The 26,042-nt window shown below is 38.7% G+C and overlaps 1 protein-coding gene across 6 annotated transcripts in view; it reads left to right on the forward strand.

Moving 5' to 3' along the window:
• The first annotated feature begins 2,643 nt into the window (after positions 1-2,643).
• Positions 2,644-26,042, forward strand: part of Marchf1 (membrane associated ring-CH-type finger 1) — a 455,732-nt gene continuing 432,333 nt past the window's right edge. For 4 of the 6 annotated variants that reach the window (XM_051169424.1, XM_051169426.1, XM_051169428.1 and 1 more), the window contains exon 1: positions 2,701-2,846. Coding sequence is in view for 2 of the 6 variants with exons in the window: in XM_051169427.1 (XP_051025384.1) it covers positions 2,748-2,846 (99 nt within the window). In the remaining 4 variants the exon portion in view is untranslated. Of the gene's footprint in view, positions 2,847-26,042 lie in introns of all 6 variants that reach the window. The other 2 variants (XM_051169427.1, XM_051169429.1) reach the window with 1 other exon arrangement.

Below are 26,042 nucleotides of genomic sequence, written 5' to 3' on the forward strand. Positions count from 1 at the left end.
CCTTTTGTCTAGTATGCCAAATACTCTAAGATATAAATGTTTTTTCCTGAAATTCAATTTGTAGTCTACATTTCAGGATAAAAGATAGCAAATTGAAGTAACTCAACCATGTTAAGTCAAATTAACTTAAATTTTAAATCTTAGTTAAAAAATAAAATCTCACAGTAAACAAAGGATCACTCTACATGCATAATGAGGCACAGGATTAAGACAGACACTTCGTTAATTCAAGCTCAAAATCTCCCTGCCTGTAAGTTTAATGAATATTTTAGAGCAAAGTACTAAAGTCTAACTTTATCTGGAAAATTGCCTTGGCTGTTGCTAGAAGCTTCTCTGGAGTAAACACTAGCAATATGACTTTCCCAATGAAGTTTATAATTTACATTTTAGTATTTGTCACAGACTATTAGATTTATAGACTTCCATTTCTAACCCCCTCTTAATTAAGACTGTCCTGGATAAAGGGATTAGCAATTGCTTTTAAAGTTAGGATGTGTCTCCTTCATAGTTGCCGGTCACAGATGTAACTCTTAAACCACAGCAAGGCTTAACTCACATCAATTTTACTTTATATAGATTATTTGTTAGGACAATTTCTTGCTCCATACCAATCAGGACTTGGAGCTCCTTCCTCCTCTGTATCCTGAGTGATGGGAATAAGGCCCAGAGGATTTGAAAGAGGCTAGCCGTTGCATAGTCCCCTCACTAGGCAGCTATATTTTACCAACTTTCCTTGCAAGCTGGGGCTAAAAACCACCAGAGTTCAAGTTGAGTGTTGCCAGCCTCCACTTTTAGAAAGGACTCTACAGCACAAGGCTACTCTCCATGTGTTCCTAGTCTTACTATGCCAAGGCATTTTTAGTGTTAGACTAGGTGGTTCTGAAGATTCTTTGTATAGGAGTCCTGATTTTTTTACAAAAGGTCCATTTCTGATGCTCACTGTAGCCCTGATGCCAACCAGTCTCAGGTTAACTACGCTTTTTCAAATCTCTTCAGATGGGCCAGATAGAGAGGAGGGCAATGAATCGCATGAAGCTGACTGACTCGGTAAAAGGAATGCATGATTGGTCCAAATTTAAAAATACATAGAAGTGTTTATTTCAATAGGAATGTTTAGACTAAAAACAACTTTTGAGTCTTTCTATGAATATTTTTATACTACTGTCAATGAAGTAGCGATCTCTGCTATATTTGATCTCTGTTCTGAGTGTAAACAATGTATAACATTATATTGCCAATGGCATTGTTATTGCTATAAACACAAAGGTAAAGATAGCTATAAATGCGGGGGGGCAGTGACCAACTACAATGATCTCCTATGGACTGTTTTCAATTTGTTTTGTTTTGTTTTATTTGTAATTTGAAGAGCAGAAATTCTGATTTATTGTCCCTAAATCACTTTATCCTCATAAGAAGACACGGAGTCTTTAGCAGAAATGAAAGATCTACTCCTGAATCAAACAAATGTACTTCAGAGAGCACAGGAGACGCCATAAGCAGAAATGAGTGCTTGTGGAGTATGTCTATGCTTTAAAGAGCAGGCTGCTGCTTTCTCCCTCTCGGTATTGGCCAGGCACATGCACTCCCCCTCTTTCCTCACTCACTGTGCCATCTGCTCAGCTCCTGCCTCCCCTGTTCCATGCTCCTGATCCTCTTCTGTGCCCTGCCACTCTTCCTTGCTCCCCACTTCCTTCCTCTTCTTTTCTCTCCCTATCTCCTCTCCCTCTCTTCATCTCTCGCCCTCCTTTCTTCCCAGTGTCTCTTAATTTGCTCCTACTTGCCTTTTTCTTATGTCTCACCCCCTCTTTTCCTCCTTCTCTTCCCCTTGTCATCCTTTTACCTTCTTTCCATTACTTGCTTTCTCTACCTCTCTCCCCTCCGGCCTCCTCTTTTGCTCCTTTTCTTCTTTTCCTTCTTCCCCTCTTCCTGTCTCTTCCTCTTCTCCCTTCTCCATTTCCCTAGCCCTTTCTCTCCCTTTCTCCTTTCTATCTCTCCCCATTCTTTTCTTCTCTCATCCTTTTCTTCCCTTCTTTCCTTTGTCCCATTTCTCCCTCTCTCTCCCCCTGTTTCCTTCACTTCACTGCTCCCCTAATGCTCTTCACTGCTGGCAGCCCCTTTGACCTAAGCAGATTATTGGTAGCTGTGTGAAGGACACAGTCATGACACAGGCAGCTAGCCCAGCCTTTCAAGGAAGAGATTTGTATCCAAATTGGACACTAAGCTTCTCAGCCTTCTGCTTATTTACCTTGTCAGCAGGATATATGTCTCTGGGTGCTCCACCTACTCCTGGGGATCTGGATAGAAACAAAAGCCTGTGTCAATAGCTGCAAATGTGGGAGTCTGTGCCATGAAAAGGAGCAGTTGTTAATAAGGGCCCATGAGACCTGGGTTTCCTTGGTTTCCATGACAGTTATTAGGTACTGGAGAAATTGAATTGTCTCCCATGATGCTTTTAGGGGAGGGGGATGCTTGAGTGACAAACCAGTGCAGTTATGACTTGTAGTAAAGCATTCTTTTGAGAACGTAATACTCTTTGGGTTATCTCTCACATATTTACATCTTTTTTTTTTTTCTTTTCAGTGTGCTTGGCTACTGTTGTACAGCATCTCAAACACTATTTTCCTCCTTTTTATTTAGATCCAAGATGGGCACAGCAAGGATATGAACAGTTCTGCAGGTGGGCTTCTCAGGCCGAGCAAAGCCATAAGGCATCCAATCAGGGTTTGGCCACCTGCAGTCGTGCCAGTATGCCCCTCCACCAGATTTCTGTAATCCCAGCCCGGGAGACTGCCAGCAATGGGAGAAGTTCAATGTGCAGAAACAAAGAGAAGAGCAAGGAAGTTGAGGTAAGAGGAAGTTTGATTTGACACAATAAGAGAACCCACACCGGGTAGCTGTGCTCTGTCTGTACAACAGGATACAGCACAGTTGAAGAGCAACTGGCTCTCATTTGTACTAGGGGGACCGAGAGAGAACCATTTCATGCATGACTAAGCAGCTTATAAAACTTAACCTCTATTTTCTGAATGAAGCAACGAACCAAATTTATAAAGATACTTGCTGATTGTTAGAGTTAAAACGTCTGCCCCTTTTGGTGAACTCTACAGAATTTCCTTTCTCATTTGTGCGGCACAACCAGGTTGGTGGCGGGTACCACTGTTGTTCAGTTTTGGAACTGTTGATGCTACTTTTCTTCACCATCCAACTGGAAGGTTTGAAAATAACTTTCTTCACAAAGCGGCGGGTCTACCAGCTTCCCCAAGAGAGCTCTCACACCTAATGGCCACTGAATTAGTGCTTGGGGATGCACTGCTCTCCATTCCTTATGCCTTGTGTACTAGATTTTGACTTGATCTCTGTTCATTTGTATTTTATTCAAGAGAGTTGTTTAAAACTTAACACAGCCTGTAATATTCACTGTAATACATCCAGGCTGCTTTCTGGAGGGGAATCAGTAGCCATTCCTAGAAGATTAAATTGCTTGAAAAATCTGATGCTAGAAACTTATTTCAAAGTTTTTTTTTTTTTTTTTAATAAGAAGACTGAGCAGAGTCAAGGGTATTGCATGAAATTATTATACGTACATTCATGATTGGAATTAAGATAGAATGTCAAGCAGGCAGAGCATGCTAAAAACAAACAAACAAACAAACAAACAAACAAAAAAACCAACTATCAGCACTTGGGAGGCTGAGGCTAGAAGCTTCTGAGTTCAAAGTAAGCCTGGGCTGCAGGGGAAGATAGAAGAATTAAATATATGTTGTCTAATTACCAGATGTCATGCATATTTCATGCATGACAACCTACCTCCACATCTGTAGCAGATTTTATCATTATTGGTTATTTGCAACTATTACTTATTATTTATAGGTATTTTTATTTCTTTAAGGATAGTTGCTGTGGGAAAGGGAAGCAACGAATACAAACAAGGCAAAAATAAACACAAAATGGGAATAAGTTGTCAGGAATAAAACAATGTTGATTATATCTTCAAATGCAAAGTGCATGTACAGCCCCCACCCACTTTATGTGACCTGGTTTTAAGTGTTGCATTCAAAATCAATGATGTCATCAGAACTGAGGGCAAACTTCAGGTGTTCTCTGACTAATTCAATGTAGACAATGCTTCCCTTTTAACAGTTGCCCCCTCAAATGCAAATCACGTGCCCCTGAAGTTGAAGTATCCTTGTTAAAGTTGTTTATCAGTCTAGCATCACTTGGAAAAAAATTTTTTTGGTAATATGACTTCCTATGACTTGGTAAAGTGATTCGAGGATTCCAGCACTGTTTCCTAAGATTTAGGGGATGGATAAAATGAAGGACAGGATGGTGATCAATGACAAAAATATGAGATGTCAAAACCAAGATTTACAAAAGTGGTAGGCTCAAAGTCAATGGATAAGTCTGAGACTAAGTGAAGAAAACTTTCTGTAGTAAAGTTGGGTGGCATGTCTGATTAGAAGTCAGAATGATCAGAAATGGAAAAATGTACATCAGAGGCAGGATGATGGGGTTTAAGGATAGCTGGGCTAGGTGGTAAATTCCCAGCCAATCCTGTTACAGAGTCTCAGAAACAGTCTGTTTCACTTGCTAGGCTTCATCAGAAATCTGCTGTCGGTGTCTCCTTGGTATGAGTCCTAATAGCTGGCATGACTTATGTGACTTTTGGGAATCCAAATGCTTTCTTTTTCTATAAAATAAATACAAGTGTAATTATTCTACCTCATAGTTCCAATTTTCATAGCCATATCTACATCTCACATCCTTCCAACCTCTATTTGGGAAACTCTGTCTTTTTCCAGGTCAAAATCACCTTATTTTTCTGAACACGTGTAATTGGTCTACCTGAATACTGGAGGAACTCCAAGCTAATAAGCACAGCCAGGGATAAGAGCAGTAGAAAGAGATTTGCAATGTGCAGTCAGTAAAGAAAGCACTACTGGGAATAATTTGCAAAGTGATATTCTCTAAAAAAAAAACAAAAAAAAAACCCAAAAAAAACAAAAAAACAAAAACAAAACAAAACAAACAACAACAACAACAACAACAAAAACACAGAACTTTTACTGAGGAAAACCCTGTATCTTCATCCAAGAGAGACCCATCAAGGTGAGCCCAGGCATATCCCAAGCATTTCAGTTTGAAGTCATAATCATGCATTTAAAAATGGTAGACAACAGTGTTTCTGCACACAACATTTATTATCATAGTTAGAAAGCTTTATACTTAGTTACCTAAAAAGCCAGGTAATATAACCAATCTCGGCTAGCTCATTCTGACACGCTCCAGACAGTATTAGCTCAAACATGGAAAGAAGTTGGCATGTAGAAGTCCTTAAAGGAACACCCTTACCCCAGAAAGTTAAAGCACCTGTCCCTAAATGTGCTAGTAGCATTTACAATGAGGGTCTGTACATATTTTGAAAGGAAAATGATAATAGGAGAAAATTAAATTTTTTTTTATATTTTCAACTGCTTTATTTAAGGTTAACTTATTTTATACTATTTCATTATTTAAATGATATTTCAATTTTATTTCTCTTAACATCATATATTTGATTAACTTTAATGTTTACAGTTTTATTTGTATTAGCCTGCATTAGTAATGCATATTAATGTTGTACTATGGTACTGTGTAGTTCATATTTACATTTCACAAATATACATGCCAGTTATTTACCTTGATGATCATTGGGTGTGGAACAACTGAGTGCATATCTTTTTGTCTTAAACTTGGCTGTGATGTTAATCTCACCAGACAAGAATAAGACCATTACCACAATTTTGAGCAAAATTTTAAGCAAGCTTTATTAAATACTGGCCAAGATAAATGAGTTGATAAAGAGAAATGTGTCAGGAGATTATAGCAATGGTTGTTAAAAATGATTCCATTAGATATTTGGGACCAAAAAAGAATTGGTGTTTATGTCCCAAGTGAACTAGGGATAAGTCTAATTATTAATTAATGGCTAAATAAAGCTTTATTTCCACTGGTATATGTTTGTGCCTGGAAAAGAGTAAGGTAGAATTGAAAATATAATATAAAATGTTTAGCATTGAAACTCCAGATAGAAAAAAAGTCAAGGAAATGAGGCAATAAGACAGTATTGGAGGCTGAGAATTGGAGGCTGAGAATTGGAGGCTGAGAAAGACACAATAGAATAAATATGGACCTGGAAATACGTGGAAACTGTAAACCAGAGGACCAACATTTAATGGTAATGATGATCACCGTAATGCCTAAAGTCATGCTTTAAGTTTAAATTACTCTACTTAAAAGATCTATAAAACAAAAATGCCTCAAACTAGTAAGCCCACTTGCCAAAGAACAGATAACTTCCTGAAATGCTACGAACTGTTGCTCAAGTACCATCACAAGCCACATGCTTTTGCTTTTGTAAACAAGCTTGATTGTATCAACTTCACAGGATATGCTTGATCACATGTAGGTGGGACGTTTGTAGGCTGGAAGTACATCTAGATGGATGTTTTCCCCTGATTGGATAAAGGCAGGAAGTACCTAGTCTTATGGGTTTTGCCTTTATAAGCCTCTGATTAATATAATTTGGTAGTATATTCTGGAGAAAATTAAATTTTAAAGAGATAGATTCTTGAGTATTGGAAGGAAAGGCACTTTTCGAGTTTCAAACGCTTCTTGGTTCTCTACAGAAAGAAGTTAGAAGTTTGAAGGTAAAACATGTTTAGTCTCTTTTAAATGAATTGCTTCATTTGGTGAGCTAAGTAGTCTTAAAGGGTCATGAATGCCATTCAAGTGGGATCATTTAAGCTCTCTCCATCCTGTGCATTAAAAAGAAAGATTATTTCTTGCTACAAAATGATTTCTGCACATTCAAGAAGAGGGTCCTGTTCACAGAGGGTGACAGATGCACCATGAACATTTCCTGATAATTCACAATTGAGGAGTTTCAGTTTGGGTTCCCTCAGTGCTTTCAACTCACCTTAAAATTACTCAAGGAATCCATCCACATATCAAATAACAGATCATTGCACAATCAGGGTGTGACTTAAATGTAAGTCAACTTACTCTTCCTTCCACAAAATTCTCAGAGATTCTAGAATCAACTACCATTTAATTTGGCATTAGAATTTTGTTGTTGTTGTTGCTGCTGCTCTTGTTATCGATGCTTGCTTTTGCTTAGTTTTGTGACAGAAAAGAGAAAATAAGTATTTAAATGGCTCATTAACTGTTACCATTCAGGAGACTTTGCCTGTAGAAACTAACACACTGATGGTCAAAACTTCTAACTTTAGCTTCTATAAGGAATTTATATTTTGATGGATCTAAATGACATAAGATTCCAAGTTTTATCTATTTGGTTAATAACGCTGGCACTACAAAAGAAATATAATATATATCCAGTTGTAGTCAGGGCAGTGTTAAGTCTTGTGTGGGTCTTCCAGAGGAAATAGTTCTAGGTTCTAGGGATATTTAAAAGTGATTGTAATAATTGAACCCAGTAGGTTGTTTTCAAAAAAAAGAAGAGAAAAGCAGATTTGAAATTGGGAAGGTGTAGAAGAGGTACAGGACTTAGAGAAGGGGATGTGAGGGGGAATGTGATCAAAATGCATTGAATGAATGTATGGGACTCTCAAAGAACAAATAAAAATATATGTTAAAAAGAGCAGTGTCTCACATTTGCATTCCAGCAGCCTGGTCTTCTTAGTTCAACCAAGGTTATATTAGCAAACTCTTCATGACACCACAGATCCTTCCTTATGAAGTAGATACGCACGAATTATAAAATCCTAGATTTAACATAAGATGACTTGTGAACTTCACTAATCTATATCTGGAGATATGGATGGATATATAAAAATTAGCAGCAAAAGGCACGTGTGTAAGCTCCAGATAGTTGTAGAAGAGAAGCCAGCAATGTGACTCCCCTTAGCGGCATATGATTAGTAGTAAGTGACTATTTTAGGAGATGAGTCATGTATGCCTTTGGGTAACCAGGACTTTGGGGGACCTATCGAGGGAAGACACCTTGCTGAAGAGATACAGAGATCCAAATGTGGTTTGCTTGCTTGATGTTAGAGATAGAGGCTTTATTGTCTTTGATTATATTGTCAGTAAACAGCATTGTTTCTCTTAATGCATTATTTCCCTCTTATACTACGGTTATTTATTAAATTTTATTACTACTGCCAATGATTTTTTTTTAGAATTTCATGGATAAGTACAATATATTTTTATCATACCCAGTCTCCTCCTTTCTCCAACTCCTCCTAGGCACTCCCAACATTTCCTTCTAAGTTAATACCCTCCCTTTCTACCATTATTAGTAGTATACATAAATAATATATTTATGTATTTATATAAATAAATTTAAATATATTTATATATACATGACATACGTATTCTAGTTAGTGTTAACCATAAGTATGCATGGATGTAGGCCCAACCATTTGGGCATGGGACCACTTAGGCATGGGAAAGCTATTAAGAAGCTTAACCTTGGTAGAAACTGAATCTCCATCTCTCAGAAGCCAACTCTCTGTAGCTCTTCTCTTTAGGTTCAGTCCTGTGAATCCTTCCCCCTCCATGCTAGAATATTTACTGCTATGATTGTTTAGGCAACCATATAGTTGAGAGCTTAAGGACAAAGCATCTATGCCATGTCCAGAATTCTTAACATCCTTCAACATCCTCTTAAATTTTAATTAGCTAACATTATGAATCTGGCTCTACTCCACATCTCTCTCTTAGAAGTACAGTGGATTTCACTAGTAAAATGTTTGCCTGAAATTTTCTTCTTTATGTCTAGAAATATAATTATTGTAAAAGATGTAGTGTTTACTGGTATGTAGCCAATAAATCTGGACCATTTTTCTTTTATAACCCATCACTCTCTGGGACCTGTGTCTCTAGGACTAGGTTTGTCACACATGGAAGCTCAGGGTGGTCACACTGAGGCTATTGCCTCCTGCATCACTGCCTCTTCATGCCCATATTCACCTTAGCACAAGAGTTCACAGGGAGCTCTTAAGTGGTGTCTTGTTAATGTTTACATAAGTGTCTTGTAGTCAAATAAAGTATAAAGCTAACAAGCTGCAATTAGTGTGTATTTCATTGAAATTTAGGAAATATTATAAAGGTAGGTAGTAATGTAGAGTAGACTAGTAGTGAGGACACTGGGATGACCGCAATATCAAAACTGTAGTCCTGGCTTTATCAAACAGCCTTGGAAACTGTTACTCTCTCAATTTAAGCCTGCTTAGAAAAGCATAAAAGGAAAAAAGCATTGCCCCTCTTGAAAAGAAATCCACAGCTCTACTTTATGTCATTAAAAATAAGCTTCATGGGCTGGAGAGATGGCTCAGCCATTAAAGGCTAGGCTCACAACCAAAAATATAAAAATAAGCTTCATTTTTCCCCTACTATTACTCCTGTTACCCTTCACAGGCTTGGTTTATTCATCACAGGACAATGGGCCATTATTTGAGAGACGAGGTGGTATAGAAAAAAATAATTCATTATCATAAAATAGCTGGGTACTGCTGGAAGCCTATCACCCATCCTGCTAAATACCTGCTTCCAGGGTGATCAAAGGCTTCCGGGTGCCTTCTCACAGGTATTGGCTTGTAGCCACATGGTGCATATCTGAATATCTAGTCAAGAGAGGCTTTTCTATTCCGCAAATGTCAAGAATGAAGGTTGCTACTTTTGCTCAACCTGCAATTCTTAACTTGTTGCACAATAGGCAGGATAAGAGAGGACAGGAGCCTTGAAGTCCTCTTCTTGATCACCCACATCATAGCAATAAAAGAAAACATCCTTCCCTTGATTGCAATACAAGGCAGAGTCAGAAGAGGTTGAATAGCTGGGAGGAGCTAAGTAGGAGATCCAAACTCAAGACCCAGGTTAGCAGCTCCGATGAGATTATGCTGTTGTGCATTCACCTGGGTACCCAGGCAATGTCTCTACTAAAAGGCCAGTCCAGCTCAGCAAGACTATAAGAAATAGTAAAGATTCTTCTTTATTGGACATCTGATGACTTTGTTATGCTTCATCCTTTCTTCTTCATAGTACCAGCAGAGGCCAGAGGGCCAGTCTTCTCCTTTCTCAGCTTTTGGGTTTGGGTTGAGCCTAGATCAATTTACAACAATCATTATATTTCAATACTTTGCTGTGATAACTGGTGTAGGCATGGATTCATATGCCTACAATCAATTAAAAGAATGTCAAACATTAAACCTTTAATGACTTCGTGTAAAAGGATGTTTAAAACTTACCTCTATTTGGAATAGAATTGCTCTCTTCTTATGGATGAACTGAGTGCAGAATTCAGCTTTGGGTTTGAATATTGTAAGGAAGTCCAAGGGAAAACTTCCACCTGCTAAAGATAGCTAGACTGAGACGGAGAAGGAGAGGGACTGGGGGAACGGAGAGGCGAAAGGGTCTATCCCAGTTACATCACTGGAGCTGGTGGTTCCCTGAAAGTAACTTTCGTTCAAAAGTCTCCAGGGAATTGTTCAAAGATGTCCTTTATTCTCATCATTTTTTTTTAAAGTTGGTGTTACTTGCTTAAAACACAGAAGACTCTAAACAACTGTTTGACAAATTGCAATTGCAGTCATGTCCTGCTTTGTGATATGTAGGGTGGCTGACCTCCGATTTGGGTAACAGATGGGATCTAGGTGAAATGTCCACAAACACTAACTTATGAGTAGTGTATGCTGAAAGCACATTTCACTGGAGGATTTGGGTTAATGGTTCTGTATTCACCCAATGGAATCCATGTTCGAAAGGTGTGAGCCTGACACTGTAGGGAGACTGCCAGGGGGTAGACAGGCTAATTCTCTATCACATTTCTCTAGATGAGCACTTTCCAACCACTAGCCCAGTCTGAATTGAGTATTAGAGGCCCATGTGCTTAAGAATGAATTCTACAGTGTTTGCTCATAGCATTAAGATACCTTTTATATGATGAAAACCAACCAATTTTCATATCAGTATTTGCTTTCAGCAATGAAATAAGCATATCCCACATTAATTTATCTTGTTTAAAAGCGATGTTGTGAGTAATTGCCTTAGTAAATAAGACTAAAGGACACATTTTATTGACTATCAAATTAGAAAAATTAGTAATTATTGACATACCTTGGTCAGTGGTTTTGAAATTGTGGCCTCAATTGGCAGGTAGGTTGTTTGGACACGTCCCTGGTGAATCCTAAAAGGTCTGATGATAAATCCACAGCTGACTTAATGAGACACCAAATGGTCATGGCATGAAAGATTGTTGAACAAATCCCATTAAGTAGAAGAGCCTTGGAGTCTAGGAAGAGCAGGTGCAGCTGCTCCTATGAATGTTTTATTAATAAGAATTTTCAGAACCTGGTGATTAGATAACATTTACCTCAATTCTTTGCAACACAAAGGAAACCCTGACAATGCTAATCTAGATTTAGACTCCTTCCATTGAAGGCCCAATGGAGGAGACTGTTGGGAGTCACGCCTTGGAATAGCACGCTGGGCTGCTTGGCATCCTTCAGAACCTCCAGGCGAGGATGAGAAGTGACATCTGTCCTATTCCCATTCTCTGCCCTGTCTCTGCAATCTAGTAAATAAAAGAAAGAGGAGTAACAGGAGGGTGGAACTGCTGATAAGACCTTGCCCTTAAAGAAGTTAAAGGAGACTGAAGAAAAGGAAAGAGTGCTCCTGGATGCTAGGTGACAAGCCTCTCATTTTTCATCTTGATTGTACCATTCATCAAATTCTGCAAATCTGGGTAACAAAAGCAAGAATGACAACTGCAGTGGTCTCTTCACGTAGCCAGTGCCAAATGAATGAACTCTATCTGATACAAAGCAACAGTCCTCAGGATTCCTGCTACTGATGTCAACATGAAGAAAGGTTGGGTTTGCTTTTTTTTTTTTTTTTTTTTTTTTTTTTTTTTTTTTTTTTTTTAGAGCACCAGGAAGCCGTTGGGCAGGCACTGCTGCAGGGCTCTAAATGTGAGGCTTCTGTGAGACTCGGAAAACAAACATTCACAAACTGCGGTACCAGCTATGTGCTTGCCCATCTTTAGAGTCTCTACAGGCATAAATTATTCCTAACTGTAAATCTAAACATGTCCTGTGCCGGAACAAATTCCCTGTGGTGATAGATGACTGAACACTCAGGGGCTGAAGAAGCTCCTGCAAACTTAGATCTAACTTTATTCAAGATCAATTATTATGAATGTAAAAAAAATATCTGATAGAAATTGTTGTCATGGTATTACAAAGCTTTAGCTATCTGAACTCCAGCAGTAAGTTTTGTTTTGGCTCTCAGATGTATATGACCATTGACTCCACAAGTTAAATTATAGTTCCTTCATGATTTTAAGATGCTACGGCTGTTGTTGTTGGCCAGGTGCTCAGTGAAAGCCTCACCTGTTGCTGTCATTATGACTTACTATGTGACTCAGGTATTCTGTCAGGGAGTCCCAAAAGTGTTGAAGACCAGCTTGATGCTCAATTCATGCTCATGGTACGTGTTATATGACTGCATGTGCTGAAAGACAAGAGGGTGAGATGATTCAAAAGGCTCATCCAGAAGAAAAGGTACTACCCGCAAGACCGCAACAAAGCTACATCTCTATACCTCAGTGTCCACAGAAATTAAATTGTGACAAATATCCGTACTACATTATTTAAGAAATGTATTGGGACTCTAGATGAGAGAAGCAAATTGGCGGGATACAAAATTAACTCAAAAAAGTATGTAGCCTTCCTATACACAAATGACAAGCTTGCAGAGGAAGAAATTAGGAAAACCACACCCTTCACATTAGCCACAAGCAATATAAAATATCTAGGAGTTACCCTAACTAAGCAAGTGAAGGACTTGTATGAAAAAAATTTCAAAACTCTGAAGAAAGAGATTGAAGATGACCTGAGAAGATGGCGTGATCTTCCTTGCTCATGGATCGGGAGAATTAACATAGTAAAAATGGCCATCCTACCAAAAGCAATCTACAGATTCAATGCAATCCCTATCAAAATATTTTCTATTTTGATTAAGAAATATTTAAGATTACATGGCTCCACATTTGAGATTTTTTAATTAGGATGATAGAAGCGGATGACAATAAAAAAGACTACTTCACTGATATTTGAAGTCTGTGAACCTCTCCTCTGTTTGAGCAGACCATGTGTGGTCGTTTTAGATAAGGGAATCCATTCTTAAGGCTTTTCTTGCTGACTTGACATCATCCTCATAGTTCAGAACCAAGAGTTTTCTAGAATCCAAAACATTCATAGATACACACACTACCATTTACTTCAGCTGCATGTACCCATTACAAGGTATTCTTTATCCATCTTTCCTTTAAATTTTCTGTCTATAAACATCTACTAGCTTGATAATTCTTTTTACTGGTCTTCATATGTACTTTAGTAATGTCCCTGATCATCTTTCTTACTTCTTTAGGTTTTATTTAAAGTAACTATCATGTGGAAATGAAAAAAAATGATGGTGCCTAATTAGGAAAGCTCGTGGAGAGCTGATGAACACAATTAACTTTATGAACGCGGATAAATGATGATTGTTTTGTAGTTATGAGTGTTAGTTCATCCAACAGTGCACAACCTGGTAGAGAGTCTCTGCAAGGAGCTGTCTTGCAGAGGTTTGCTTGGAGGCACGTGTTTGGAAGACTCTCTTGATTGTATTACCATGCATGGGAAGACCTAACCTGCTGTGGGCAGCACTGTTCTTTGGGTTTGGCTTCCTGGGTCAACAAGATGGAAGAAGGTGTGCTGAATAGTAACATGCATACAGATGCACACATTTGTCCACTCTGCTGCTGACTGTCAATGTGCCCAGTTGCTTCAACCTCCTGCCCTGACTTCACCACAATGATGGTTCTGTGATCTAGATTTGAAAGTTCAATAAACCCTTTGTCCTTTGAGTTTCTTTTTGTCAGGATATTTTATCCAAGCACCAGAAACTAGGGCAGTAAAACACAATGAAACTTATATTAAAGAATCATATTGTTTTGAACAGAATTAAAATAATCTACATTTTCATTTTTGCCTTTTTGCCTTGATGTTTTTGGCAGGAATTGTACTGCAGGAAGTTGTCTTTCCCTTTTTTCTTTTCACTTTTCACCTTTTTCTATCTTTGGACAGTGTCAGTTTTCACAGTATCAATGAAGGAGCGGTCTATCCCTGAACTGTATTCCTAGATCTCATTTAAAATAATTTTAAAGGGTAGAAATGCCTAAGAAAAACCCACTGCAATAAATATGAATTGAAAGAACAGAATATAATATAATGGGGTCATATTTTTCTAGACTAGATAACACTATAGATAAAATCAAAGACATAGTCCCCTTTCCTCTTTTTATGTCAGAAGGGCAAAGAACCACTTCCCTGAAGTATCTCAAATTATGGAACTCCAGGTCCTGAACATGGATGGGACAAGCACTAGATACTAATCAGGATTTCCCCCTCCGATTGTATTTGTCATATACATTCATGACAATAAGCATCTGTGGGTAATCTCTCTGACCAATTTGCTAAATGTATGTGCTTTGAAGTTAGTTAACTGCAGCTTTTCTGTGATCCTGACAGTAACAATGGAATTTTTCTTGTGTATTGAACACATTCATAGTCTTCTCACATTACTATTGCTAATAGTTGCTGAGTATATGCTGTATACTCTGTTTTATGTGCTTCTTTGTGATGAGTCACAACTGTGCTACACAACTGTATGTTAGTTCCCATTGCAATGATTTGAAGAAAACTTCGTGACTTGAAGGAGCTGCATTATAATGGCTAGAAATTCTGCTGCTAGAAAAGCCAAATAATTGACAGGAGAAGTACTTATCTATAGTTGACTTTGATATCTACTTTGTGACTTGACTTTGAAAGTGACCCAAATGCTAAGGATGGTGTATTTGAACGCTGATTTGCTGATGCTGTACAAGAAGACTGAAAGGTTTAAAGGTCGGGAATTCCAACCCAAAGGCCGATGTGTGATCCATTATGTGTCTTATCATCCCCACAATGAGGTACTTCAACATAGTGAGATTTTAACAAGACACTTAAGATTCCAGGTGTGAATTCTACAACAGTGGGAGCAGCAGCAACAATGACAACAAAACCAGCAGCCCCATTGATTTTTATACCACCAGCCTCTGAAATCAGCCAGTGTTGCCTAAGCAAATGTTGGTCAAAGAAATCTGGCTCATACAGACTCATATACAAAGGATATGAATAGAAAACACATCTTTTTATGGGCTTTGTGGAATAAATGTTTTTTAAATCACCTTAATACAGGCTGTGGTGACAGTCACACTTCTTCCTTTGAATTGCAAGATCAAAACTGTATTTCTTCCTTTCCTCAAGACCTCTGAATGGGACATTTCTACATTCCCATCTACTGAAGTCCAGGGGCTTGCATCTAAATTTATTATTGCTATTGCTGAAGAGGCATTGGCAATACACTCCAGCTTAGTTACTTTCATTCAAGGAGAATTTTCATCAGGTACACGATTAAATGCCAGAAGAACTGAATAAATAAACTCTCACTTAAAAATTACGATGATGAGAGACTCTCAAGAGTTACTGAGTGTGGTCCAGATGCTATCTCAAGGTTTTCACTAGGGCAATTGACAGTTTATCTTACAGTGATTTATAGGTATGAAGCATTTTTTTAAGTTGATAAGACTTTTTTCTACTTGATCTTCTTTGAGGCTCCTAGAATTCAGGTCATTAAAAGTTCTTGGACTGTCATTGTTTAACAAAGATGAGATCTGAATACAGTGTTATTAAGATTCTTGTATCTTTTGAAAACCTTTATGGGATGGCATCACTATCATCCCTGATCCTTCCCTCTCTTTCTCTCTCTCTCTCTCTCTCTCTCTCTCTCTCTCTCTCTCTCTCTCTCTCTCTCTGTGTGTGTGTGTGTCTGTGTGTTTAAACCAGAAGTCAACATTGAGTTTCATTTCCATGTGTCATCCACCTTGAGTTATGAGACAGAGTTCCTTACTAACCTGAAGCTTGCCTATACTGCCTAGCCTAGTCTCACTGATTGTGGTGCTTTGAATAAGAATGGCCTCATGAGGCTCATATATTTCAAATATTAGTCACTATGGGGTAAAGTGGCTGAGAAGAATTAGGAGATGTGGATTTATTGGAGGACATGTGTCACTGGGTACGGAGAGCTTTGAGGTTCCAGAAGCCCGTACCAGCTCCAGTGTCCATCTCTTTGCATATGGGGCAAGATTAAATCTCTAAACTACTGCTCCAGTGCCGTGCATGTCTTCTTGCCATAATGATTATGGATTAACAACCTTCCAACTAAATGTTTTTTTCTGTAAGTTGTCTTCATCAGGGTGTCTCTTTACAGCCACAGGTCAGTAGCTAAGACACTGGTCTACCTATCTTTGCCACTTCAGTGCTGGGATTGTACACAGCCACGTCCACTTACCTCATCTGGGCTCTGGGATTTTACTCAGGTTCTTGCGTTTACACACCAAGCATTTTATTAAGCAAGCTGTCTTCCCAGCCTCTTTCTAAATACTACTGAAAGGCTTGTGTAGTTATTGCCATGACTTCTTCTTAAATCTTGAGATGCATACCACATTTGAGGTTCTTCTGCTGAGAGAAATTAAAAAAGGAGAATAGTTTGAATTTTTATGGCTAGAAGGCGTAGGTTCCACATTATGTTAGAAAATTTCAGTTTTCTATCAGTTTGTATCCTATCATATGCATCCCTTTAAATCAATAATCCTCTTGGCTATTTTAAATATTACAAGTGATTCTTGCCAAAGTTTTTACAACTAACAATGGTTAGATTTTTGTTCAGCCCTGACAATTTATTCTCGATTTTCTCGCCACTATTAGCTATGTCTTTGAGATCCTTTCAACTCTTACAGTGTCTTTCAGATCTGTGTTACCCATGATTCCCCCAGAAATAGCAGAACAATTGTAGATCCACATGAATAATTCATCATAAAAACTAGGCTTGTGTGACTATGAAGCTGAGAGTTCCCAAAATTTGCAATTGGAAACAGGGACATCTGAAACAGCCAAAAGCAAGTGTAAGTTCAGTCCAAGAACTGGTATGCTTGTGATCCAAGGAGATCCCAGTTATTTTATTTATTTCTTTTTTAGCAGAAGAACTAAATGTGTCATTCCAAACACTAAAACAGGAAGCATTCTCTCTCACTCATGCCTTCTGTTCTTTCAGATCCTCAGTCACTGGACTAGGGCAACATGTATTAGGAGGAGTGGAGAGATACTATGATGACCTCAGCTTACAACCATAATTAGTCATCTCATCTAGAAATGCAGATATTTCCAGCGTAGTGTCTGCCCTGGCACCCAGGCATTCAGTGACTCAGTCATGTTGATATTTGTACGTACAGGTCCTTTCAGTGTCTACCTGTCATCTGCTCCAAAATCAAGATACCTGTATTGGGTTTTTATGGCACCATCTTTTTGTTGTTGTTGTTGTTGTTGTTGTGTTTGTTTGTTTGTTTGCTATTCTACATTTCTGGTATAATTACTGTTGCTTTGTAAAAGCTAACTTCAAATCCCCATGCCTTTAACCAAGGACCCCTATGCCTATGGTGGAAATGTAGGAATGGCACAGCAAGGATTGTATCTCTGTCCCACATGGATGTGGCCTCAGCTGGAGAATCTCAATTTCTAGAAGTTTGTTCATTTTTCTGTATAGTGCATGGCTAGAAAAAAGCAAATGACAGGGCTGTGATATGGGATATCTATGCATTGCTGTTTTGTGTCACTTGGCTTCCCAATCAGCTCAGGGTATAACTAACTTCTTGGTGGAGATTCAGGCTTTCAAGGTTGAGAGTTTTAATAATTGAGGCTGTATTAGTTATTTTTCTACTAATGTAGCCAAAAGCATCGCAAGAAGCAACTTAAAGGAGATTTATTTAGTCTTACAATTTTAAGATATACTGTCTGTCATGTAATGCAGTGAAAAGATGAGACAGATTATCACACAGTATCCATAGTAATAAAGCAAAGAGAATCCAAGAAGTGAGGGGCTAGGCTGAAAAATATCTCAAAGTCTACTTTCCAATAACTCTTTTCCTCCACTGAGATAATACCTCCTAGAGGAACCACAACTGTCCCAAATAAAATCTCCAGCTGGGGACCCAGTAGCTTGTGCCTACGGTAACATTTTACATTTGAACCAAAATCAAGACTGAATTGCACCATCTCTTGGGGTCAGCTCCTCGAAGTATGGAGCCGTGCTTTCACTAGACCTATTTGCTAAAAGTTAGTAGGGCACCTTCTCAAAAGAAAAGGGCTATAGATACTTCCTCTTGAAGAAAGAGATAATAACACTTTAGGGTCATGTTTAAGGCTCCCAGATGTAGGAACTTTCATTTTTGTAGGTCAAGAATTTCAGTTCTAACAATCTGTGATATTGTCTCTAAAAATACTTAATAACAGGCAGAGCCTTGGTATAAGCCAGAGGGCACATAGAAAGCCACAGTGTTCCCTACTATTCCTCTAATGTGTTAATCAGATGCTATGTCTTAGCATCCTAGAGCTTATGAAGGAAAGTAAACTTCTACTTACATTTATTTATCTGTTTGACATATGTTTATTTTTGCCAATAAGAACTAAACGTTGGGATGAAGATACCATTGAATAAGAGACATCTCTTATTTATTATAAAATCTAGTATTTCTATCATATTTATCAGAATATTTATTTGGTATTTTTGCCACTATGTCTTTGACTTTTTTAATGTGAAAATTTATTTTTAACATCAGTTTCTCTGTGTGATACGGCTCATTCAGTTCAGCAGTCACTCTGATTTGTAGTCATCCCTCAACACTGAAGATCTCAGACTGTGTGTCTCCTTCTCTTTTTCATGAAACTGGCATTAGACGGTAGGAGACTATAGAAGATAATACAAACTAAGCCTTAAAGAGTACTTGGCCATTATGACTACTTCTTGTGTTTTCTTATAAGCTGGACTGCTATTTCGTGAAGAATCACAGAAGCTGGCCCTTCCTACAGAGCACACAGAAAACCACTCATTAAACATGCGAGTGAAGCGAGAACCAAATGCCACCGGTGATGACATTTATATGAATGAGGCCGCCTGAGATTAATTGAACATGACCTAGAATTAACTAGCCACGGCTGAAATCACAAAGTTGAGAATAGGTGTTTACGACACAATAGAACATTAACACATAGTCTCCCTTAAAATGTTTGTTGAAAATTTGTGTTCTAGAGCTGACTTTATACTGGACAGGTGTGCGCCGCTGGCCTTGGTCATCTCTGAGGTTCAGTGTAGATTTTAGGCTTGCACCCACATTGTATTTGAAAGGACCTGACAGTCTATTTGAACACCATATTTACATGTAGAAATAATTGGTGCCATTTCCTGATTAGTTGATTGCAGCTGTTCATTTAACTTTACAATTCTAAGAGTTGCCCTGGCTGTGAAAATTTGATCCTTCTAAATTGAGCATTTGAGATTTCTGTACCACACAGAAATCTTAAACGCTTAAGGTACCTTAGTATTAAAAAAAAAAAATCTAGTACATTGGAGTAGAATGCACTTTTGGTTTTTAAGATTGAATGATTTCAAATGTACTCAGAAAGACATTTTGGCTGTGATCTTTACTTTGGCTTAGTCAGGGTTCAGTATTTTATTCAGGTTTTTAATAGTCACATAAAAGGCAATGCTTATTGTTTTAACTTCTGTCACCATAGCAACGAAAGAAGCAATTTAAAAGGAGGTGATGTTTAGGCTCATGGTTTTAGAGGTTTTAGTCCCTAGTCAGTCCCCTCTGTTGTGGTGAGTCAGAAAGCTGTGGCAGGAGGGTATGATCGAGCAGAGCTAGTCATATCATGGCCACTGTCTTAAAATCAAGCTTCTTAAAAGTGTAATACTGTATTTAAAAGGCTCCATAATGTTAGAAGACATCTTAAAGACATTAAATCTTTCTATCTAACCTCTAGGCCTTTACAGTTAGTAGCATAGTGATATAGCTTACTATGGGGACCCTCAAGATTTGGATCAAGAATCTGTCTGGGTGATGTTTCAGTGGTTAAGAGCAAGTACTGCTCTTACAGAGGACCCAGGTTCAGTTCCCAATACCATAGTGAATGCTTTACAAACACCAGTAGCTCTAACTCAGGAGGCTTCTGAAACCTCCAACCTCTGTAAGCAGCTGTAATCCTATGTACACACCTGCACACAGACATGCACATATACATAGAGTTAAACTAGCTGTAATCCTGTGTGCACACCTGAACACAGACATGCACATATACATAAAGTTAAACCAGATATAATCCTGTGTACACATCTGCACACAGAATGCACATATACATAGAATTAAACCAGCTGTAATCCTGTGTGCACACCCTCACACAGACATGCACATACACATAGAGTTAAACCAGCTGTAATCCTGTGTACACACCCACACACAGACATGCACATATACATAGAGTTAAACCAGCTGTAATCCTATGTGCACACCCTTACACAGACATACACATACACATAGAGTTAAACCTAACAACTAAGAGTCTGGGTTGCATCTTTCTTTGCCCTGTTCTCTCATTCCCTGGGCTTTGTACTTACTTTTCAAATACTCCTTTTTTTTTTTTCCTGCTTTTTCACCCCGAGTGTTAGATCACCCATTTGGTCTCACTTCCTGGATGTGCAGTCCTCAGACCCTTGCTTCATTCTCATCTCTGCCCACTTCCTTATTTCATTACCTCTTACAGTCCTTTATGTTGCAAAGCGCTCCCTAACAGAGTTAAATTGCCTGGCAAATCTAACTCAATGAACTTGAACTAGATTGCTTTTAAGCACTGCAACTTAATTATATGCAACATGGCTATCCCCTTGCTGTTCAACGGGTTTGTGATGGACAATAACCACAGATTTTTTTTTTCTTTAGTTCATGGACTAGTAAGCAATTTCTGGCCAGAAGATTAGAAACAGTTCTCATTTGTGTGCACTCCTGTCTCCATGTTCTTTGTGTAGGTAATCCTCCCCACCTGTCAGTTTACCTGAACTAATACTACTGTACTCTACCACTCTCTCCCACTGCCTAGCTCTCCTTTCCTTATTATTATGGATCACGACCTGAAATCACCTACAGTATTGGGCTGGGTCCTTAAGAGGCACACAGAGATAGCACAATTATGTGTTGTAAACGGGGACTTATCCAAGTGGCTCACTCAATAGGTGTTGAGCAGTCCAGCTCCATAGCTGCTCACTCTATGAATTTGGATGCTTCAGCAATCCCAATCCTGTCCTGAAGGCCTGTCACTTGCCTGGACAGTTGCTGGCATTCAATCCACACTGCAAAGCTGAAGCAATTGGGCTGTGATGTCAGCAGAAGGTGGCAGCGACAATGACAGATGTGCTTGCTCAGGAAGAGGTTTTAAAAAAGGCAGGCAAGACCTCTTTTTCTTAGATTTCTTTATATCCAGAAAAGTGCCACAGATTTTGAGTCTGAGTCATCTCTCCCTGTGGTTCTCTAGATTTTCCCTACATTAATGCCCAGAAATCTGTCTCTTGGGTGATTTTAAACCTCATGACAAGACAGCAAAGGCCACCACTTTTGTCTGTCTTTGCCTAAAATGAGCTGCCTATCAAGAAAACCCTTTGTCTCCCCTTTGTTAAACCCATGGTGTCCAGAGCAATTTTCCCTCATGGATGCTCCACAGTGAATGTTTGGTTGTGAGGAGATCTTATTTAAAAGCAGTGAGATAGTTGTTACATTCTAGTCTGTACTGTTCTTGCCAGAGGTCTTGTGTTTAGTTCTACTAGCTGCGTTTTAAAAACACAACTTTCAAACTGAAGTGTTTCATAAGATGACAGCCAAGTAAATGAAGAGGCTTAACACATTTTTCTTTAAGTGGTTTTAGGAGCGTATGTTAGATATTTTGTAGATCGTAGAGGAAATAAACTAAAGCACATTTCTTTTGTGAAAAGGGGGAAGGAGGGGTGAAGGAAGGGAGGGAAGGAGACAAGAGAGAATATTTAATGAGGCACTTAATAACTTAATATATAATCTAAAATCAAAAGAAAATTGAGGGGTAGAGTATAATAACAGTCTATATTCAATACAGCCAGATTTAACAGAAAGCATAGCTCAGTTTTTGCGTCAATACATGCCCTCCATGATATTGTGGGTCTTTAGATACAGCAGTAACCCTAAAGTCTGGATGTTCTGATTCTCACTACATTGTCCTGGCAAATGGATGGAGCTAGAAATAATCATTCAGAGTAAGGTAAGCCAGGCCACAAAAGACAAAAATGGTCTGTGTGGTAGAAGTTAGCTTCTAAACATTATCTATTTGTTTTCATCTAAATAAGGACAGAGGTTAGGTAGTTAGTGAAAGGACCACAGGGGAGGAAGAGGTTTCCCAAGGAAGGGGAAAGAGAACATAGTGCTATGGGGAGATAAAGGGGAACTGAAGTAGGATGACTAAGTGGGGAGAGGTATGGGGCAGCAAGGTAAAGGAAGGAGTATGAGGAAGAACAACCAATGTTAAGTTCTTTTAAAAAGACACGTACAAACCTACTACAGAAGCTTCCTAAAACATATATAAAAAGAAACTGAAGTGGAGACACCACATAATAGGAGAGACAATGCCTCCACTAGACATCCTATGTCACCCAATAAAACCTCCACTGTCAAGAATGGGTTATATCATTGGCCAAAAGAATCCCATAGAACCCCTCTCCCAGTGTCACAGGCTATTGCTGAGCCTATTGTTTATTCTCCACAACCTGATGACAAAGCCCTAGTGCTAAAGACAATGCCGAATCATTCTGTAGAAGACGATTTTCTTCCGTTCCAGTTGACATGATTGTTTTCTCAAATACTTAAAAAGCCCATCCAGCCTCACATTCATCCTTCCGTTGTCCCATGCTTCCATTTCTGCTTTCAACATTGATTGCATAATTAGTTATCTATATGCTTGAACGTTCTGTTATATGTTGACTAGTTTGGTGGACTAGCTAATATTCTTTCCAAATGGCCTGACTGATACAAGAAACTATGGGACAAGGAAGAAAATAATTACTGAAAATGTATTGCTCAGTTTTTTTTTATATAAGACACCTGCTCGGTTAGTCTGTGTTCAAAGTAGGTAAAAATGATTGTTCAGAATATATTAAATATATTTTTGAAACAATAGGCTATTCCTGATCAAGCATGTTTTTCCTTCACTAAGTTTCTTTTTTGACAGTTTCATAAATGTAATAGACTATCATTCTTTCCTGTGACCCTCTCTTATCTTCCAACCATACCTACCAACCCATCCCACCACAGTCCTTTCCAAGATTCATGACTTTGAGTTTTCTTTTTTGAGCCTTTTCCTTTAATCAGGGTCATCTGCTCTGTGACTATTTGATTGGAACTATCCATTGAGAGCCTGATGGGATCACAACTAAAAGCAATGATCCCAGCCTCCCTGACTCTATCAGTAGCAAATGGTTCAGCAGTGAGCCACTCATCTATCAGCCTTTCATTGTTGATGCATCTATTCTACAGATTTAGTCCAAGAATCTACAGCTGTTGTGCATTTATGATGGCAATGGCTGCATCTTACCCAGAGACGCCATTTTGGATCCTTTATCCCTACCTTCTTTCCCTTGCAATAGTTTTGCCTTCAGCTCACCTGGAATGCTCCCTGAATATTAGGAGAGATTCCCTAAATGACATGTTTAGGGCTGAACGCTCATCTGTCCTCTATTCACAGTGGCTTGTGCATTTCCCACTGTTCAAAAGAAAAAGACTTCTTAGATTACGGATGAGAAAAGCAGTTTTCTATGGTTATAAAACATAAGCATTTTAAAAAGCAGTTTGACACTCTGCCAATTTAGCTGAACAACACTACACATTTTACCTTTTGGGTTTGTGATATATGATCGCATCCACCATGCATTTTTAAAGCCAGGATTACAGCACAAGGCATGGATGCCTTCTTACAGAGCAGGTTCCAAATCCAATTAGAGAGCAGCTGGCAAACCTCCTAACATGCCACTATTGCATAGGTGGGCACATCTTAGCTGATAGGTTGATCTCATAGAACGTAAATCTGCATGAGATCTCAGTACCCTTTATAGTTTCTCCTGGGGATGAAAAGCTGGCTCTCTGGGAGCAGGCTTCTAACTCAATTTCTCTGTATCATGAATCCAGCATATATAGTATCTTCTGCAAAATATTTTTATTGTCAATTTCTGTTGGAAAATAGCAAGAGCCTCTACTGTTTTGGGGTCTTGTCATGCATCCCTGAAGAAGAAGGGATTATCCCACCTCTGGCACTAGAGTTTTGGTTTAATAAACCACCACTTCTAGGACAAGCTTTTCCAACCATACTGGCTATCTCCTTTCAAATTTACTTACATACATACTAAGACATGCATTATGGATCAAAGGTTACTAGTTTGTGTAGCATTATTTTCTCACACTATCCCATATTTCTTTTTTTATTGAAAAATAAAATAATTCATATTACATCTCATTTTCTATCCCATCCCATACATCCTCCCCTTCCTCCCTCCCTCCCACTTTCATACCAATCCCCCTTCCCTATGACTGTGACCAAGGGGGACCTCCTCCCCCTGAATATGGTGCTAGGGTATCAAGTCTCTTCTTGGTAGTCCGCTATCCTTCATCCGAGTGCCATTGGGCCTCCCCATCAAAGGGACATGGCCAAATATGGGGCACCAGAGATCCTGTGAAAGTCAGTCCCCGGTCTCCACTTAACTGTGGAGAATGTTCTGTCCCTTGATTAGATCTGGGTAGGGGTTTGATGATGGTTGCACGTTTTGTCCTTGGTTGGTGCCTTTGATCAAGCAGAACCCCTGGGCTCAGATCCACCCATCATAATGTTCCTCTTGTAGGTTTCTAGGACCCTCTGGATCCACCTACTTCCCTATCCCCTATATTTTTCTCACCTAGAGTCTCAATAGGATGTTCTCACCTCTATCCCACTTTCCTGGTAGGTGCAGATTTTCATGGGACCTGCCCCTTGGGCTAGTGTCCAGTTATAAGTGAGTATATACCATTTGAGTAGTTTGTGTAGCATTATTTTCTTACACTATCCCATATTTCTAATCTGCATATTTTTGTTGAATGCTAAATGTATTGATTAATAAGCTGCACTTCATCAAGTTTAAGAAAAATTTGATCAGAGGAACATATTGCAAGTGGCATATATTTCCATTCCATGTAATTTATTTTGATCTGTTCTCCATCCAGATGGACGGCAGCATATGCTACAGATATCACTAGAGATAAATAACTAAAGGATGAACTTACACTCTAAAAATATCATCTTTACCTTTGCACTAAAACTAATTTAATTTTCTGTAAAAGCAGAAGCCATGTTAAAATAAACATTACTGTGGTCCTGTCATGTACAGACTTTATTGGCAAAAATCGACATCCCCAAGAGCATATTTTTTCCCTTGGAATATATCACCACACTGACAGAGCTCTCCTTGGACACATTTAAAAACATCACCATTCTAGCAGAAATTTGCTTTAACTCAAAAGAAAAAAAAATATGCTTGAGGGAACACACAGAACTTCGTAATGTTGCTCTTATGGTTTTCTTCTACTTGGAATGGTACTCTGAAATATTAAGCTTAGCACAAATATGAATATGCAAATAGAGTGTACCAGCTGTGTATGTAAAGAGGAGGAATGTGTTTTGCTCTCGCTGGCAGCATGTGAGCTACATTCTTTTCTCAGAAATGCCTTCCGTCCCATTCTTCTTAAGAAGAGCAGGTACGCACTCCAGAGGGTCACAGTGAACCATCTTCTATGAGTCTATTGCAAAATAAATAAACAAGAAAATAAGTTCCCACAAGCGTCCATGGCTAGCTGCATGGACTCACCACCTGTCGGTTGCTAACTGTGAAAGTCGGGATATTTCTAGGACCTCGGACTTCCTTGGAACAACACTGACTTTCCTTCTTGCCTTATTTAGGCCAGGGGAGCAATTAAGCTGGCTCTCCTCATTAATGCATACTGGCTAGCCCGTTAATTGGAATAAACA

This window comes from Acomys russatus, chromosome 27, assembly GCF_903995435.1.
Source record: "Acomys russatus chromosome 27, mAcoRus1.1, whole genome shotgun sequence".
NCBI lineage: Eukaryota > Metazoa > Chordata > Mammalia > Rodentia > Muridae > Acomys > Acomys russatus.